This window comes from Heterodontus francisci, chromosome 23, assembly GCF_036365525.1.
Source record: "Heterodontus francisci isolate sHetFra1 chromosome 23, sHetFra1.hap1, whole genome shotgun sequence".
NCBI lineage: Eukaryota > Metazoa > Chordata > Chondrichthyes > Heterodontiformes > Heterodontidae > Heterodontus > Heterodontus francisci.
The window spans coordinates 37,280,661-37,300,892 of NC_090393.1; the positions used below are offsets into that span (position 1 = coordinate 37,280,661).

General features: G+C 43.8%; 2 protein-coding genes across 18 annotated transcripts in view; one reads left to right on the plus strand and one right to left on the minus strand.

Annotated features, from left to right (window-relative positions):
• The window catches only part of zmat5 (zinc finger, matrin-type 5), a 331,963-nt gene that overhangs the window by 106,374 nt on the left and 205,357 nt on the right, over window positions 1–20,232 (plus strand). For 7 of the 17 annotated variants that reach the window (XM_068055088.1, XM_068055081.1, XM_068055082.1 and 4 more), the window contains one exon: window positions 13,154–13,229. The exons of 6 other annotated variants lie outside the window; for them this stretch is intronic. The gene's annotated coding sequence lies outside the window, so the exon portion shown is untranslated. Of the gene's footprint in view, window positions 1–6,214; window positions 6,585–13,153; window positions 13,230–20,232 lie in introns of all 17 variants that reach the window. 4 more of the 17 variants (XM_068055078.1, XM_068055079.1, XM_068055077.1 and 1 more) reach the window with 1 other exon arrangement.
• The window catches only part of LOC137382740 (calcium-binding protein 7), a 52,318-nt gene that overhangs the window by 1,627 nt on the left and 30,459 nt on the right, over window positions 1–20,232 (minus strand). Inside the window, exons 3-4 of the mRNA XM_068055075.1 lie at window positions 14,086–14,198; window positions 1,146–1,299 (exon numbers count right to left, since the gene is read on the minus strand). Coding sequence (XP_067911176.1) covers window positions 1,146–1,299; window positions 14,086–14,198 — 267 coding nt within the window. The remainder of the gene's footprint in view (window positions 1–1,145; window positions 1,300–14,085; window positions 14,199–20,232) is intronic.

The following is a 20,232-nucleotide window of genomic DNA, read 5'->3' on the forward strand; positions in this document are numbered from 1 at the left end:
TTAAGGGGAAATCAATGCCTAATTAAGGGCCTCTTCCCACTGCTGCTGTTATTAACCCAGTGGCGGGCGGACCTGTGGGGGTCACAACATGTAAACTTGTGCGGGATTGTTTGTGGTCTCCCAGTGGGTGGGGGATGGTCCCTCGTTCAAAGGCACTCAGTGCCTGATCAAAAGACCCAGCATCGGGAAGTGGGGTGCCCACTGAGAGCCACTCCCGTGTCCTGCTGCCAACCCCCCTACACCCCCCTTCCCTGCAACCCCCAGCCCACAACACCCGTCCCACTATCACACCTTTTGCTTAGGTCACTCCGTGATCCTGGGCCTCCAGTGGGTGCTGTCCCAGTGGCGCTGCCGAGCAAAGGATCTGCCAGCCTTTGATTGGCCGGCAGCTCTCGAAAGGCAGGACTTCCCATCCTCGGGGTCCTGTTCCCGGGAAAGCCCAGCTGGTAGCCTCTTAAGTGCCTGATTGGCTCGTCATTCAGCGGGCCTTCCCCAAAGGAGGCAATGCAGGTCATTCATCGGCTCTCCAGCCAGCAGCTGCGACCCCCATCGCCTCCATAAAATTCCCTCCACAATTTAAAAATGGAGCTACGGAAGATTTTTTTGTTACTATTTTCTATTGTTTAAAGAGCAAGTATTCAATCTAGTGGATTAAGTGGGGCATGAGATCACATTGGATAATATTCATTAGCAAAATACTGCTGGATATCTGAAGTAAAAAGAGAAAATGCTCAATATTCAGCAGGTCTGGCAGAATCTGTGGAGAGAGAGAAACAGTGTTAACGTTTCAGGTTGCTGACCTTTCGCCAGATCTAAAAAAACTATCACTCAGGCTCGCTTCCTGGCAGAGAACTTTTTCGTGATGTCACATGTCGCTGTGAAGTTAAAATTCTACACCCCTTACTGACCTCCATTCCTGGCGGGTCAGGTAAATTAAAATCCAGCCTGTTAACTCTGTTTTCTCCACAGATGCTGCCAGATCTGAGCATTTCCAGCATTTTCTGCTTTTATTGGAAAATAGTCATACATTTATCACATCTTATCAGAAAGTGTGACATTCATTCAGTCACACTTGGTGAATTTATGACAGTTGTAGAGATTTACTGGAAGACAGAAAAGATTGTGTGGTGTTATAGTGAACTTACTGTCAATGTCAACAGGACATTCATCTGGGTTTACAACATGGCCTGCCTCTTCTGTCATGATTATATTTTCTATGTCTTTCATTGACAAATGTTCACAGAACGCCTCATAAAGGAGTCTCTTCAGCTCTTCCACCGTCATTCTCTGCATATCGCACTGCAGGACAAACCAAATACATAAAGTTGGTAACCCCAGAGTAGTGACATCACAATATAATTATATCCATTAGACTGATAATGACAAAATTACAATTTGTCTCTTCCAATGGCACTCTGTGGTTTGCTGATAACAGTTACTTAATTGTAACTTGAGTTGCAGCCTTTGTTGAGTCTCTTGCCTTTTTCTGCTCATCTGGACATTTTGACTACTGCCCTGTTTCTGTAATAATGAATATTTTCTGGTAGTTAAACTGAATTCATATTTTCAATACAGAAAGAGCTTTATTGTACCAAAGATTATTATGACAGAATTCATTATAACCCTAAACCAAGGCAAGGTTTATATTTTTCATCCAGCCAACACCAGCAGGAATGACTGGATTAATGTCATTCTTGAGCATCATATTATTGTGTTACTTATTTAAAAGTGCTATTGTAGCATCACAAACAAAATCAGCAACGCACCAAGGCTCCTTAGACAGCACCTTCCAAACCCGCGACCTCTACCACTTCGAAGGACAAGAGCAGCAGATGCATGGGAACATCACCACCTGCAAGTTCCCCTCCAAGTCACACATCATCCTGACTTGGAACTATATCGCCTGTTCCTTCACTGTCGCTGGGTCAAAATCCTGGAACTCCCTTCCTAACAGCACTGCGGGTGTACCTACCTCACATGGACTGCAGCAGTTCAAGAAGGCAGCTCACCACCACCTTCTCAAGGGCAATTAGGGATGGGCAATAAATGCTGGCATAGCCAGTGACGCCCACATCCCATGAATGAATAAAAAAATAAATAAATATTGTGTCTAATTATGGTGCCGTGGAATAATAGGATGTGATTGTGTTCCGTGACTCCTTATACGATGGTGGCCTGAACTCAGTTGAGTTAGTGACTGACAGAGAGTGAAGACAGAGACCAGATAAGTTTTTTCCTCACAAGAAACAAATTAAGGTTACAGAGTGCTGTTGCTATGTGCCTCCTAGATGCTCATTATGTAGCAGCAATGGCAGAGGACTGGGTACAGTGTGGGAAAAAGAGTACTCCAAGGCAGAATTTTCCCAGGTCATTGGAGGCGGGTTCAGGAGTGAGAGGGGTGGTACATACGAACATACGAGTTAGGAGCAAGAGTAGGCCACTCAGCCCTTCAAGCCTGCTCCGTCATTCAATAAGTTCATGGCTGAACTGATTCCTCCACATTTCCACCTACCCCCGATAACCTTCCACCCCTTGCTTAACAAGAATCTATCTATCTCTGCCTTAAAAATATTCAAAGACTCAGCTTCCACTGACTTTTTGAGGAAAAAAGTTCCAAAGAATCACAACTATCTGAGAGAAAAAATTTCTCCTCATCTCTGTCTTAAATATCCTTTCCACATCCACCCTATCAAGATCCCTCAGGATCTTATATGTTTCAATCAAGTCACCTCTTACTCTTCTAAATTCCAGCAGATACAAGCCTAGCCTGTCCAATCTTTCCTTGTAAGACAGCCCACCCATTCCAGGTATTTGTCCAGTAAACCTTCTCTGTACTGCCTCCATTGCATTTACATCCTTCCTTAAATATGGAGACCAGTACTGTACACAGTATTCCAGATGTGGTCTCACCAATGCCCTGTATAGCTGAAGCATAACCTCCCTACTTTTGTATTAAATTCCCCTCGCGATAAACCATAACATTCTATTAGCTTTCCTAATTATGTGATGTACCTGCATACTAACCTTTTGCGATTCATGCACTAGGACACCCAGATCCCTCTGCATCTCAGAGCTCTGCAGTCTCTCACCATTTAGATAATATGTTTCTTTTTTTATTCTTCCTGCCAAAGTGGACAATTTCCCACATTATACTCCATTTGCCAGGTCTTTGCCCACTCACTTAACCTATCTATATCCCTTTGTAGCCTCCTTATGTCCTCTTCACAAGTTACTTTCCTCCCTATCTTTGTGTCATCGAAAAATGTAGCAACCACACCTTTGGTCCCTTCAGCTAAGTCATTTATATAAATTGTAAAAACTTGAGGCCCCAGCACATATCCCTGTGGCACACCACTCATTACATCTTGCCAACCAGAAAACGACCCATTTATGCCTACTCTCTGTTTCCTGTTAGCTAGCCAATATTCTATCCATGCCAATATGTTACCCACTACACCATGAGCTTTTATTTTTCACAATAAACTTTGATGTGGCACCTGATCAAATGCCTTATGAAAATCTAAGTACAATACATCCATCGGTTCCCCTTTATCCACAGCACATGTAACTCCCTCAAAGAACTCCAATAAATTGGTCAAACATGATTTCCCTTTCCCAAAACCATGTTGATTCTGCCTGATTACCTTCAATTTTTCTAAATGCCCTGCTATAACGTCTTTAATAATAGTTTCTAACATTTTCCTTAAGACAGATGTTAAGTTAACTGGCCTGCAGTTTCCTGCTTTCTGTCTCCCTTTTTGAATAAAAGAGTTACATTCGCTATTTTCCAATCTAACGGAACCTTTCCCGAATCTAGGGAATTTTGGAAAATTAAAACTAACACATCAATGATCTCACTAGCCACTTCTTTCAACACCCTAGGATGAAGTCCATCAGGACCTGGGAACTTGTCAGCCCGCAGCTCCAATAATTTGTTCAGTACCACTTCCCTGGTGATTGTAATTTTCTTGAGTTCCTCCCTCCCTTCCATTTCCTGACTTACAGCTAATACTGGGATGTTACTTGTATCCTCAATAGTGAAGACCGATGCAAAATATCTGTTCAATTCAGCTGCCATCTCCTTATTATCCATTATTAATTCCCCAGACTCACTTTCTATAGGACCAATGCTCACTTTATTATCTCTTTTTTCAAAATATCTATAGAAACTCTTACATCTGTTTTTATATTTCTAGGTGGCTTTCTCTCGTACTCTAATTTTACCTTCCTTATCAATCTTTTTGTCATTCTTTGCTTATTTTTATATTCTGTCCAATCTTCTGACCTGCCTCCCATCTTTGTGCAAATACATGATTTTTCAAATGGGACAGGACATACCCAGGGATGGTGATGGCAGTGTCTGGGACATTGTTCCGTGAGTATGACTATCCAAGCTGTTGCTTGACTAGTCTGTGGTACAGTTCTCCCAACTTTGGCACGAGCCCCCAGATGTTAGTAAGAAGGACTTTGCAGAGTCGACGGGGCTGGGTTTGCCATTGTCGTTTCCGGTGCCAAGATCGATGCCAGTTGGTCCGTCTGGTTTCTTTTTTATTGACTTCATAGCAATTAGATACAACTGAGTGGCTTGCTAGGTCATTTCAGAGGGCATGCAAGAGTCAACCGCATTGTTGTGGGTCTGGAGTCACATGTAGGCCAGGCCAGGTAAGGACAGCAGATTTCCTTCCTAAAGGACATTAGTGAACCTGATGGGTTTTTAGAACAATCGACAATGGTTTCATGGCCATCAGACTAGCTTTTAATTCCAGGCTGGAGGGAACATATTTCTGCTGCTGACGTCCTTGGTCACTTCCATCCATGCCTGCTTTATTGGAGAAGTTGTCCTCTTCCTCCTGTCCTTGGGAGAGCTCACCTCACTGCAGCCCCTCAGATCCTGCAGCAGAACCTCCAGGAAAGAACAAGAGACCCGGGGAGCAGCCTTCCCAAGTCTCCAGCCTGAAAAATCCAAGTGCTGCTGAGCTTTTCTGAAACATGGTGTTGTCCCTTTAATTAGAAATCCTTCCTTTGACAGAATGGATGTGTCAGCCACCCTCCCTCCCTAATTGGTTGGGGTGCTTGGAGACGGGCTGTAAGTTGGTTTGCTCTGTAAAAGAGAACCTGTTGGGCGCATAGTCCAGTGAGTTGAGTTCCAAGCCCGAAAATGGTCCTGAGATTGCGCCTGGGACTAAGTTGGTAAGTTTCCCCAAGTGATTGGGGAACCACAGTTAACAGTTTCCATTGCTGAATAACTCAAAGAGGAATCTGTAAAAATCATTATTGATATAACAAGAAGCAGTTTGTGGGGGGTGGGGTGACTGGCTGTGTATGTAAGGCAAGTAATAAAACAAAAACTTGTTCTTCAGCATGCTCTGTCCAGTTTTTGCTGAAATTGGCATTGGGGTCTGAAAACAGGCATTAAGCCCCTGATCAGCATCAATGGAAATGTGGAAAAGATTTCTACCAATATCAGCCCAAAAGTAGGAAAATTATTTCTGCAGTGGTGTCTCCAACTGAGTTTTGGGAAGTAATTTTAGTGACTTGGATGTCACTGCCCATCAGTTTAATGCATCTCTGTGGGGTGGGTGATGGGGAGATCATGGAAATTCATCCCCAAAACTTTTATGTTTTGCCTGAAATCGGGACAGCAGTGACCAATTTCTCTCCCACTGTTGTAGAATTCTTTTTCAGGTATACCAATCTGTCTGTTTATTTCCTTGTAATGAGATGCATTACTCAGATTGGTCATGATGGGAGAAGATGGTTTACTTTGAGATTCGAATCTATATAAATTGCACTTGTTAAGTTATAGTTCAAATTTCTGAGAAAATACATTTGCATAATCATAAGTGTAAAATCTTTATTTCCCATTAAAAAGTATTCATTGATGTATTTAAGAGAGGTAACCTGGTGCAGTTTTATTAAGATAGCTGAAAATGGGTACATCACCAATAATAACCATTTTTAGTAAGAGTATCCAGCTCTCCACCAGTGACTAACCTGATTTTAAAATCACAGAAATGTCTTAAAAAATATATTGAACCATTTAATAGTTTCATTGCTGTACACAAGTCAGTTTCTTCGTAAATTCAATATTTCTTGATGCGAGAACCTTTTAAAACTCACCTACTAGTGCCCACATGCCTAAGAAAATGAACACAATTTGAAGAGCCTTCCCTAATCAGAGCAATAGATGACATCTCAAAATTTCCCTATCCAGGTATTTCTACAGCAATACAATTTCAGACAGATAAAAGGCTTTGAAGACAGAAAGAGACAAATACAGAGCCTTGGATAAATCTGGAGAAGATTCCAAAAATTTGGAGCAGCATAGTTTGTGAAACCGGAATTCCAAGCTGAGAAGTTTAAGAAACTCTACTTGCCAAATAGATCACTGTATCACTTGTATGTCACAGTTAAGTTTCTGAGAACAGAAGTAAGATTCGTTACACGAGGCAAGAACAACATTGGAAGAAGGAAGAAACACTATTATGACAGACAAGAGATTCATCACATTGACGTCCTGGAGGCAGATACAAGCATTCTAGAGGGAGATGAGACCATCAACTCTACTGATTCAAAAGGATAAGGTTGGATAAGACTCAGGAATCATTGCTAGAGCTGCAATTGTATGAGCAATAAACTGAATAGACTTTTAATGTATATGAATTGTTATTCAAGCTGTTGACTTGCCAGCTATAAATTAAAATATAACCAAAACTTACATGCTGGCTTTATGTCAATGTTGGACATTGAGCATATTACAAACTTATTAGTATGTAGAGCCCAGCTGATGCTGAGTTATTGTGATATACTTGGTTGTAGAACTTGTTCATTTTTGTGCCCATTTCCTGGCAGAAAGCAGGAGCAAAAATTACCTATTTTGCAGGGCTATACCTGTGCCCCAAGAATGCATGGAAAACAGCATGATATTGGCATAATAATAAAAGCATAATACTGCAGATGCTGGAAATCTGAAATAAAAACAAAAAGTGCTGGAAACACTCAGCAGGTCTGGCAGCGTCTGTGGAGAGAGAGAAGCAGAGTTAGCGGTTCAGGTCAGTGACCCTTCGTCAGAGTTCTGATGAAAGGTCACTGACCTGAAACGCTAACTCCGCTTCTCGCTCCACAGATGCTGCCAGACCTGCTGAGTATTTCCAGCGTTTCTTGTTTTTATAACGTGATATTGGCCTTGGATGATCTTCAGGTGTCTGGGGCGGCCACCTAAACCAGACATTGGATCCTTGCCTAGGCTCATAAGAAATTTAGCATCTGTTTCAGGACCCATCAGGGAAATTAGGCTGTCCCTCTGGGCATTACCTGAGGCTGCTGCCAGTGAAGCAAACAGCCCAAAATTCTACCCTCTGAAAGGGTGAGCTGCCTGTGGAGGGACGACAGGTGTCAGCAACTCACCCAGTATATTTAGGTCAGCCTCAGGCCTCTCGCTTTGGGGGTGCATTGCTTAGGCAGCGCCAAGTCTGAGACCTGAAAGCTGGCCTAGTTTAATTTCTACCTCTTGGGCTGCCTTCGTAACATCAGATACTAATTCTGGCAGTTAATAACATCTACCTAATGTATTTGTAATGTTTAATATTGGAATTCTACTAATTGTATTATCATAAATGTGTTAGTCAAGAAATGTTAGTTCATGATTTTGTTGCTGAATTTCTCCTTGATGACTCTGTCAAAAGAGGTTAATTCCTTCATTCACTGGTGCCCTGACCATCTGGAGGGTGGTTGGCTATGTAAAGGTTAATATAATTTAGACTGGTTAATGGAAGATAGTTCAAGTGAGTCAAAATCAGGTATTCAATAATCTGCTAGATGTGAATGGCAAATCCCCAGATGGATTTTGACAAGAAGTCAAGATGAAGGGGTTCTATTTTAGGAAATATCCCTTGTCAGGTTTATGGGTTTACTGGCTGCAATATTCTTCCTCTTACATTTGTCACTACCTTTTTTTGTGAGTTCTGATGAACCATCCATCATCATAATGTTCTTATGATTTACTGTCAAAAGTAGAATAACTCTGGTGTCCAAAACAGACCTACTTCCATGTGCCACTATTTAAAACCAAATGCTGCACTTCTTGTTCTTGGGGTTTTTAACACAGACTCTCTTTTCCCCAGTGGTTTCATTGATGTTATGTGTAACTTGTGTAAATTGTAAAGAATCCTGAAGTCCTTTACCACTTGGATCATCAAGAGTATTCTTTCTCAAGTGGCACAATGACAATAGCATTGCAATGTATCAGAAACCAACTTGCTTGTTTATCCTTTGTCCTGGCTAAGTATTGCAATTATCCCTGGGTGCTTATTTCTTTCAGTTGCTTTGCTGGCAATTACTCAAGCTTTCAGTTTCACTTTAGATTCTTGTAAAAGCGTCTTTCCAGTTCCATGGGCCCATTTACTTGGGCTGTGAGAGAACAGGGGTGGGGGCTTGGATTTCCAGTTGGGAAACCTGGAAGTATGGATTTCCCGGATGACCTGCTGAAATTAACTGCAGGATGGCTTCCGAAGGTTGTTGGGCGGTAAAGCAGCTGGGCGGCAAATAAATCTGATATTGGAGTAAGGGAGGGGTGGCTCCAGTCAGAGATGGGGGTGGCATCGGGGGGCATCTAAGATCATCAATGGGGGAGTCTGAGATTGTGGGGGATGTCGGGGTGTGGGGGGCGGGTGTTTGGTGTTGGTCGATTGCATGGTCTGTAAAGAGGTTAGCTTATTGGACTGGGGGAGTGGACCGGTAACTCTCCTGATCATCCTGGTCCACAGGCAGTGCTGTAAATACCTCATGGATCTGGCCCTTCTCCGCTCCTTTTACCTGCCTAGATTCCCAAGCCCTGGGAAACCTGGCTAACAATAGTTAAAAATGGACATCTTGGTAAAATGGAAGCACGCAGCCACCTTAAAACCTTTCACTGACCAATCTGGCTCCTGAGAGTGGATTGGTTGCCTGCCTCCATTATTACCGGAAATGGGCGGGTTGGGCTCGGGTTTAAAATAAACTTATTCCCCACCTGCTCCCAATCCATTCATCCTGGGAGGTTAAAAATGTGCTGAAAGCCAATAATTATTTTGTCTCTGATCAGACTTTCTTTTAGAGCCCTGTGTAGCTGCATTTTCTAGACAATATGTAGAAGTATGCCATGTACTATAGAGACACCAGACCCTTGGTCCAGATTATTGAGAATACAGCGTTCATAAGTTTTATTCATTTCACCAACACAGAATTATTCCATCCTGCTATGAACAAACTCCATATAAGTCCTATCTTCATATGTCTCAAATAGATGACTATCAAGTACCTCCAGTGTCTCTCTGCCTACAATGGGAATTAATGTAGCAGTTCAGACATGTTTTGACTACTTGTTCAGATATGATCCCTTATCCGCCCAAAGCTTTTCCATACTACTTATTGCATTACATACCATCTCTAATTTAATTGCGGGAACAGATTTGAAAAATTCAACAGTGCTGAATATCATTTTGAAATTTTAGTTTGAAATTACATTAGCTAAAACAGTCACACAGAGCAGATTGCAGTCAAATAAAAACAATACAGGGTTAATATTTGGTTAGTTTAGATAAATAAACTACTTAGAGGGTTGGTAGAAGTAATGGAGAGGTTTGATGAGGGTATTGCAGTTGATGTGTATATGGACAACTACAACAACTTGCATTTACTTAGTGCCTTTAACATAGTAAGATGTTCCAAAGCGCTTCAGAGGAGTGTAATCAAACAAAATTTGATTCTGAGCCACATAAGGAGATATTAGGACAGCTTAAGACAAAACACTTTGTTATAGAGGTAGGTTTTAGGGAGCATCTTAAAGAGCTTAAAAATGTGCTGTTAATGTTCAGCAGTTTTCAATTAACCACATGCAGCAAACAATCATGAAAGTACTTTCAGAATAGAGGAACCGACAAAGAATCTCCTGTTCTTTATAATGGATGAAAAGATATAATCAATATTGATACAGTGGCCATGACACGTGTCATTGACTATGAAGAGGGTAATTGACCACAGGGGAATGATTGTCACCCACATACATGTACTATCAGCATGGCCTGGTGAAAATGAATAAAGACATGGTTTCCTGGTTGATCTTCTATCCTCTAACTGTAGCACCCCCATCACTACCCCTGAGGAAATTCACTAACTCAGCTCACATTAGCCTGCTGCATGTGACTGAGTTGCTCACTGAGTAAACATGCTGAGCAGCAGAACAGCTGGGAACTGTGTAGAATTTTAATCATCATTAGCAGGTGAACACTTTGGGGGCAATTTTAACCTAATCTGTCTGTCGGTAACTGACAGAATTAGGTGCAATGCTGGTTTTACGCCCAGTTTTACTCCCATTGTAGTTAATATTGAGTGGAGTGAAAAACTAGCATTCCACCCGACTCCATGGTCTTCCTGTCTCGTGGGTTAGGTTAAAATTATCCCATTGAGTTGCCTCATCTCCTTTGCTCCATTTGAGCATCATTGGGAAGAGGGGAACTGCAGCCCTCAGTCTGCTTCCTGAATGTTGTAAATACTTTGTTTCCTTGGGAGGAACAGATAGGCCTTTGACACAACTTGAGAATGTATTGCTTGGATTCTTATAAGCCCCTGAAACTCAGTGAAATTCTGTTATATTGAAGATCTTTCTCAATATATCCCTGATGTGTACGTAGCAAGAAAACTTGAGTTAAGCAACCCATGAAGAACCATTTTCTCTCAAAGGATGTCTATTCTCCCTCAGGTGTGTGCTTTGTTATTGAACAGAAAAGGAAATAGTATTTTTGGTCAGTGCAGACCTGAGGCTGGATTTTAATTGGTGCCTGGCTGACTGAAATCACCATATCCCATGGAAACTGAATGACAGACTAACTTGCAGGAGAATTCAATTCATTTGAAGAGACACAAAGAGATATATCTGTCCTGCTAGTTCCTTTCTTGTACCCATACTTTATACTTTCAAACTGCTGGTTAGAGGCATATTTATCCATTAAAGGCATGATGTAGCTGGTGTCTTATGGCTAACTATGAACTGCTTTCCACATATTATGAAGCCGTGTTCCCCCTCTCATTGCTACCTACATTCTTCTTCTTCTTCTTAGGCCGTCCCTTGGAAAGGAGAATGGCTTTCTTCCACTCCAGGATTGTGGGTCCTTAGTGACTGAATAGTCCAATTCTGGAACCACACAGTCTGCCACAGGTGGGGTAGGTGGTGTTTGGTGAGGCGAGTGAATGGGTGCTCGAATTTCCAAATGCTCCTTCCGCTGTTTGCACATGGTCGTTGCCTGGGTATGTCGATGTTATTAGAACTGGCTGGCACCTTCGCAGATGCTTCTTCTCCATTTTGGGTGGTCTCGGGCAAAGATTCCCACGAATCAGTGGAGATGCCACATTTTTTCAGGAAGGTTTTAAGAACAACCTTGTAGCGTTTCCTGTGCCCTCCTGGTAGCCTCTTGCCTTGACGGAGTTTGGAGTAGAAAGCTTGTTTTGGGAGTCTTGTGTTAGGCATGAGGACGATGTGGCCCACCCAACGTAACTGACTAGCCATGACCAGTGTCTCAATACTGGGGATGTTGGCCCAAGAGAGGACACTGATATTGGAGTGCCTGTCCTTCCACTGAATTTGCAGGATCTTGCGGAGGCACCGCTGGTGATATCTCTCCAGGGCTTTGAGATGTCTGGGGTACACTGCCCATGTTTCCGACATATGCAGGAGGGCAGGTAACACTTGGCCCTTGCTATCTACACTGAGTAGTGCCTAACACAATGGACTCATTCATAACGTTACTGGTTTCATTTGTGGGTCAATGTTGGCCTGTGATTGGACAAACTTTCTGTTCTCCTTCCTTCTACAAGTTATTTAAGTGAGGCCCAAGGACCAAGTTAAGGCAAGCCTTGTGCCTTCTGGTTGGCGCTATACAAATGCAAATTGTTGTTGTAATTACCTGCCATATTTTCAGCATTAAGATGTTGCCAATCATGCTATCATTAAGTGTTAACAAAGAAATAGAGTCATAGAGTTAAACAGCACAGAAACAGGCCCATTGGCCCATCGTGTCTGTGCCGGCCATCAAGCACCTAACTATTCTAATCCCATTTTCCAGCACAGTTGTCAATGGTTTGGCAAGAAGAGGTTAAATCATTCACTCAGTGATGTACTGGCCCTTTGGAGGGTGGTTGGTTTTGTGAAAGGTAATATAATTTGGACCAGTCAATGTAACACCATTCAAGAGAGCCAAATTTAGGCACCCAGTCTCATTGATGCTTGTGGGACCTTGCTGTGCTCAAATCAGCTGTTGCGTTTCTACAAAATTATCTTCCTCGCTTCCATTCAATGACCAGTGATTAGAACCTTGAGGATGCCTCCCACCATTATTTTGCATGACTGAAAGAAATTGTTTGGATATTAATACCCTACCAGGCTATTTACTCAAATAGATAACCAGAGATTGAAGACGTACTCTGTTGGAAATTGGATGCAGCTTTCTCACCCCTAGACAGACACTTGGCAAATACTTTTCCACCATTTTCTTTGCATTTTAGAAAAAGAAATCACTTTGTGGTTTGTTGTGATGCAGCTGCTCATCTGAATCCTACCAGATGGTGTGGTAATCAAGATTACAGCATAAACTCACAGGGGCATTTTTTTGTACCTCTGTGTAGAAAGCAAACATTATTTAAAAGCAGAGGATGTCATGAGCCTTCAGTGGCTAAACTGGGTCAAATCTGTGCATTCAGCAACATTAAGCTGAACGGGACCATTTTGATACTTGTTGAGTGGTTTAATTCTCTGTGTCGGTGCAAGTGCTAACTGTGTGTTATGCTCTAATGATTTTGTGCATTGACTTTAATGGAAGGGGTGCTAACATTTTCCCATGCATCTGAGATTACTCCTGGGAATACATATTTATAATGTATGGTAAAGCATAGCCACTCCAGGCGCTGCTCCACACACCACTGACCACCTCTAGGCGCTTACCCATTGTCTCTCGAAATAAGGAGGCCAAAGAAAGAGAAAAAAAATAAAGCATTATCCCAGCGTTAATGCTTTTTCTGGTTGCTTACTGTTTGTTAAGTGGCAATAAATGTGGAATGTATAAAGTTACTCATGATTTATGTAATTCTCACAGTACATTAATTTCATTTCTCCCATTTAAAGCTGGAATTGGAGCAACAGAGGCAATAGTCTGAGTTTGAGTGGCGGGCAGAACAGGACGTAAAAGGAGTATTTTCAGGTAACTACAGCTGGCTAAAACTGCAAATCTCTCTGTGCTGATGGGGATGTGATGGAGGAGGAAGGGGAACAGAAACAGCACAAGGACCTTTGAGACTATAGGTGATTTTGCAGGATTTGCTACTACCCTATGCACAGCAAGACCCAATGAAGAACAGCATGTAAAGTGGCTGCAACTTGACAGAGATGTGATCTCAGACCTATCTCAGCATGGAGCTACTGCATGCTTCCACACCACTGAGACTCCTGAGCACTCAGAGAAGCCAGTATATAATTAGCTGCTGCTTTATTGAGATAACAGATATCTTCTTCACTGTGTGTTATCATACATTGCGTTCAACAGGGACATGCAGCCCAAATTTTACGAGACGCAAGACATTCCCTCAGTACAATGTGGCATTGATTGCGCCAATGTCGCTATTCATTCCATCAGGAGAAAGGGTTATAGCTTACTCAATGTTCAGATGATAGGCTCATTTTCTGAGGAGTTCTCATGACCCACACATCTTGAAGGAATCAAGGTGGGGTGGTGAGGGGAGGGCAGAAAAGTGGGAAAAGGCAGAATACAAGCATGGTCCTTAGGAGACATAGCTCACCTGGTCCAAACATGGTGCTTTCTGAGATGCAGAGATGTGTAAATATTTTTAATTTGAAGTTGTTTCATTGCCATGAGTACCTGTGTTAAAGTATCAGAAGAATGAATTTTGTACCAGTATCTCATAGGGTAATTTCAGGGCCAGTGTGGAAAAAAAATACCCAACTCATAGCTATAAGAACGAATTAAACAGTTGGGCATTTTTCTCAGTTGCAGAATGTTGCTTGGACTTACGTTGATATTTTTTCCACTGATGCCTTACCTTCCAAAAAACATTATCAAATTCGGTCCCATGAAATTTTTCAGGAATTGCAGCTGATGACAGTTTGGGTCCAAGCAATGTCACAAATTCTTCAAAGTCCACCTGTCCATCACCTAAAGTCATAATGCATATAGTTAGTTCTGAAAATTCTAAATTAGTCATAACAGTAGCTAATGATAACATAACCTGAATCACATCACATTAATGTTAGTTAATGTTAGTACATTAGTATCAAGTAGTGGCCTGGAACTGCAATGAGTACCATGCTTGTCTCCCAATAACAATGACATGGGTTTGAGTCCCAGGGTGGTCTGTCACTTGTGTTCACCGGCCTCTGTTAAACAATGTGATATGTTGGCTTAGAGATTTGTTCATGCCTGGAAAGGGGTGCACAGAGTGTTGGCGGGAGGTGGGGGGGGGGGGGGGGGGAAGGGGGTGGGGGTGGGGGGCGCGTTCTGCACATGCTGTTTATGAGGGTGTAGGGATCACATGCAGTTGTATCAGGTGTGCAGCCACCGTTATCCTTGCTGCTTATTGGCTGCACACTTTTTTTTGCAGGAGGGTTTGGGAAATCAGGCATCTATGTCACCACTTAAAGGTAGCCGACACATTTTAAACAGGACATGCATTCATGTGTGAATTGAGTTTGTCACCTCCCTGGTACGGTGGTGCACAACAAACTGGAAGCTTATTCAACACAAGAGGTCAAAACAGCAACTGACTATCGAGCGGCTGAACCCTTTGGTCGCGTTCTTGCAGGGTTCTTGCTGACTGTTAGCACCACTGGGGCAGACAATCTTCCTGATAGAGACCTAAACGAGCTGTGGACCCTTATTTTCATATTACATTTAAGTTTTTTTTAATATTTCTAGTGTACACCCTGGATGCCTATGGACTAGCCCAATCCAATATGGTGGGTGGTGCTCTTCCAGTGTGGGACAGCCAGACACGAACACCCTCCATATTGGTTCCTTAGGAACCTATTTTACGCCATTTTAAAAATGTTTATGCCAGTGTCTGTGGTTCAGTTTAACAAACCCACCTGGTTAGAAAAAGCTTTTGAAACAGGAGGAAGCAAGGAAGAAAATTAAATACAGTAACACAGGGAAAATAATTAATGCCTACAAACTTCCTAATTCCTGTGTGCAATATTCATTAAAAATATTTTCATCTTGACTCAGAATATGTAGAAATAAATGATATTTACTGACATATTGAGATTTTACCAGCAATTGCTGCATTATTATAGCTACAATGTTAATAACAGACTGAACCTTCACTCTTGTATAGTTTAGCAAGGGACTCCTCCCTGCAGCTTCTGAAAAATACATTCCTGTAAATTGCATGCAGTAAATAATAGATTTTGTGCAGATTGGGGAGTGTTTAAACTAATTTGGCAGGGGGAGAGGAAAGGGAACCAGAAAATAGCAGAAAGGAGCAGAAATGAAATTAGTCAATACAGAGATATAAGAAGCAGTAAAATTAGAAACATTCTAAAAATTGCAGGTAGCAGATTGAAGAAAGGAGGTTTTAAATTATATATATGTCAATGTCTGTCGTGTAACTAATAAGGTTGGGGAGCTGCAGGCACAAATTGCTGTGTGGGATTATGACATATTTAGATTAATAGAGACGTGATGGGCTGGATTTTACAAGCCCTCTGGGGATGGGCTGGGAGGCAGGGGAAGGGCCTGGAAAATGGTGTGGGAAGGCAGGAGTGGTGTGCCTGTCATCTTGTGACCACCATGCCAACTTACCAGCAGCGGGGAGGACGGTGCTCCTGCCCAGAGGCCAGTTAAGCTACTTAAGTGATCATAAGAGCATAAGAAATAGGAGCAGGAATAGGCCATTTGGCCCCTCGAGCCTGCGGCTCCATTCAATAAGATCATGGCTGATCTGTTTGTGGCCTTAACTCCACTTTCCAGCCAGCCACCGCACCCCCCCATAACCCTTGACTCCCTTGTAGATCAGAAATCTGTCTAATTCAGTCTTGAATGTATTCAATGACCCAGCCTCCACTGCTGTCTGTGAACAGAATTCCAAAGATTAGCGGCCCTCTGAGAGAAGTAATTCCTCCTTATCTCCGTCTTTATTTTGAAACTATGCCCCACCTATGCCTCACCACCACCACCTTCTCAAGGGCAATTAGGAATGGGCAATAAATGCTGGCCTGGCCAGCGATGCCCACATCCCATGCATGAATAAAAAAAAAGTTATAGATTCTCCCTTCATCCCAGGAATCAGCCGAGTGAACCTTCTCTGAACTGCTTCCAATGCAAGTATATCCCCTCCCTAAGTAAGGAGACCAAAACTGTACACAGTACTCTAGGTGCGGTCTCACCAATGCCCTGAACAGTTGTCGCATGACTTTGCTACTTTTATACTCCATCCCCTTTGCAATAAATGGCAGCATTCCATTTGCCTTCCTAATTACTTGCTGTACCCACATGCCTTTTGTGATTCATGTACAAGGACACCCAGATTCCTCTGTACCTCAGCATTCTGCTGTCTCTCTCCATGTAAATAATCTTCTGCTTTTCTATTCTTCCTTCCAAAGTGGACAACCTCACATTTTCCCACATTATACTCCATCTGCCAAATTTTTGCCCACTCTCTTAACCTATCTATGTCTCTTTGCAGACACTTTGGGCTGGATTTTACCATGCCCACGACGTTGGGTGACAGGATCTCAATTTTAATAATTAAATCAATGATATGAACAAATTAAAATGAACTTACCCGCAATCTTCTGGGACTGCCGCAATCCTCAGTGTGGCGGCCCGGCACTCCCGCATCTTCAATTCCCCAGGTTAGATTTAAAAGGGGAGTGTTTTAGGGGGAAAGGGCAAATACCTAATATAATTTTCATAGGGGCATTGGAAAGGGGTATTACAATTTTATTTTGTAAATTTTGGGGGGGGGGGGGGGGGGGGGGTGGGAGGTTCACTTTAAAAATTCAAATTTGCCAGCAGGGCTGGCTGCCCTTTAAAAATGGTGCCAGCGTCTGCACACAGGCAGCTGATGCCATTGCTAGGGATGGACAGCCCGCCCCCTTCACGTGACTTGGGTGGTGAGCGGCCGCCCAGGCTATTTAAATGAGCTGCCATGCGGGAGATATATGCGGCTATACGGCATGCGGCCCCTGCAGGCGGGCCGCCAAGTTTTGACGGGCTGTCAAAATCCAGCCCTCTGTGTCTTCCTCACAACCTGCTTTCCAACCTACCTTTTGTTATCCGCAAATTTGGCTACAATACACTGGTCCCTTCATCCAAGTCATTAATATAGATAGTAAATAGTTGAGGCCCCAGCACTGATCCCTGTGGTACTCCACTAGTTACAGTTTGCCAACCTAAAAATTCCCCATTTATCCCGACGCTCTGTTTCCTGTTAGTTAGCCAATCCTCTATCCATGCTAATGTATTAACCCAACACCATGAGCTCTTATCTTGTGCAGTAACCCTTTATGTGTCATTGAATGCCTTTTGGAAATCCAAATACACCACAGGCTGGATTTCGAACTCATCCCGACTGCAGGTTACGTGGTACGGGGGGGGGGGCGCCGGAGAATCGGGGCAGAATCGCCTGCCGTGGAACCCAACGCTGAACCAGCGGCAGGGGGACCGCTGCCGTGGGGGAGGATGTCTTGGAAAAAGAAGTGGGGGGGGGGGGGCCCTCATTCGTGGGCAATTCGTGGACCATGGAGGACCCCCACAGGGTACAAATTCACCCCCCATTAGGCCCCGCCTCCTAGACCAAATTCCCACCCCTCCAACCCCCATCAACGGGGCCTTCTGGAGTGGCCCCAGCGACCCTGCCTCATCTGCCTCTTCTCAATGGTTCCAGCGCTGAGCGTAGGTCTGAGGTCTCTGCAGAGTCCTCCTTACTAACATCTGGGGGCTTGTGCGAATGTTGGAAGAGCTGTCCAACATACTAGTCAAGCAACAGCCTGACATGGTCATACTCACGGAATCATACCTTACAAACAATGTCCCAGACACTGCCATCACCATCCCCGGGTATGTCCTGTCCCACTGGCAGGACAGACCCAGCAGAGGTAGCTGCACAGCGGTATACAATCGGGAGGGAGTTGCCCTGGGAGTCCTCAACATTGACTCCAGACCCCATGAAGTCTCATGGCATCAGGCCAAACATGGGCAAGGAAACCGTGCTGATTACCATCTACCGCCCTCCCTCAGCTAATGAATCAGTACTCCTCCATGTTGAAAAGCACTTGGAGGAAGCACTGAGGGTGGTAAGGATGCGGAATGTACTCTGGGTGGGGGACTTCAATGCCCATCACCAAGAATGGCTCGGTAGCACCAGTACTGACCGAGCCCTAAAGGACATAGCTACTAGACTGGGTCTGTGGCAGATGGTGAGGGAACCAACAAGAGGGAAAAATATACGACCTCATCCTCACCAATCTGCCTGCCGCAGATGCATCTGTCCATGACAGTATTTGTAGGAGTGACCATCGCACAGTCCTTGTGGAGACGTCCCATCTTCACATTGAGGATACTGTCCATCATGTTGTGTGGCACTACCACCATGCTAAATGGGTAGATTTTGAACAGATCTAGCAATGCAAAACTGGGCATCCATGAGGCACTGTGAGCCATCAGCGGCAGCAGAATTGTACTCAACCACAATCTGTAACATCAAGCCTCAGCATATCCCCCACTCTACCATTACCATCAAGCCAGGGGACCAACCCTGGTTCAATGAAGAGTGCAGGAGGGCATGCCAGGAGCAGCACCAGGCACACCTCAAAATGAGGTGTCAACTTGGTGAAGCTGCAACCCAGTACTACTTACATGCCAAAGTGCGTATGTAGCATGTGATAGACAGAGCTAAGCGATCCCATAACCAATGGATCAGATCTAAGCTCTGCAGTCCTTCCACATCCAGTCGTGAATGGTGGTGGACAATTAAACAACTAACTGGAAGAGGTGGCTCCACAAATATACCCATCCTCAATGATGGATACTACAAAGGCTATGGGCCCTGACAACATTCCAGCAATAGTACTGAAGACCTGTGCTCCAGAACTTGCTGCGCCCCTAGCCAAGCTGTTCCAGTACAGCTAAAGCACTAGCATCTACCCGGCAATGTGGAAAATTGCCCAGGTATTACCTGTACACCAAAAGCAGGACATGTCCAACCTGGCCAATTACCGCCCCATCAGTCCAATCTCAATCATCAGTAAAGTGATGGAAGGTGTCGTCCACAGTGCTACCAAGTGACACTTGCTAGGCAATGGCCTACTCAATGACACTCAGTTTGGGTTCCGCCAGGGCCACTCAGCTCCAGACCTCATTACAGCCTTAGTTCAAACATGGACAAAAGAGCTGAACTCAAGAGATGAAGTGAGAGTGACTGCCCTTGACATGAAGGCAGCATTTGACTGAGTATGGCATCAAGGAGCCCTAGCAAACTGAGGTCAATAGGAATCAGGGGGTAAACTCTCCGCTGGTTGGAGTCTTACCGGGCGCAAAGGAAGATGGCTGTGGTTGTTGGAGGTCAATCATCTCAGCTCCAAGACATCACTGCAGGAGTTCTTCAGGCTGGTGTCCTAGCCCAACCATCTTCAGCTGCTTTATCAATGACCTTCCTTCAATCATAAGGTCAGAAGTGGGGATGTTCGCTGACGATTGTACAATGTTCAGCACCATTCAGGACTCCTCAGATACTGAAGCAGTCAGTGTAGAAATGCAGCAAGACCTGGACAATATCCAGGCTTGGCTGATAAGTGGCAAGTAACATTCGCGCCACACAAGTGCCAGGCAACGGCCATCTCCAACAAGAGAGGATCTAACCATCTCCCCTTGACATTCAATGCATTACGATTGCTGAATCCCCCATTATCAACATCCTGGGGGTTACCATTGACAAGAAACTGAACTGGAGTAGCCATATAAATACCATGGCTACAAGAGCAGGTCAGAGGCTAGGAATCCTCAGGCGAGTAACTCACCTTCTGACTCCCCAAAGCCTGCCCACCACCTACAAGGCACAAGTCAGGAGTGTGATGGAATACTCTCCACTTGCCTGGATGGGTGCAGCTCCAACAACAGTCAAGAAGCTCGACACCATCCAGGACAAATTAGCTCGCTTGATTGGCACCCCATCCACAAACATTCACTCCCT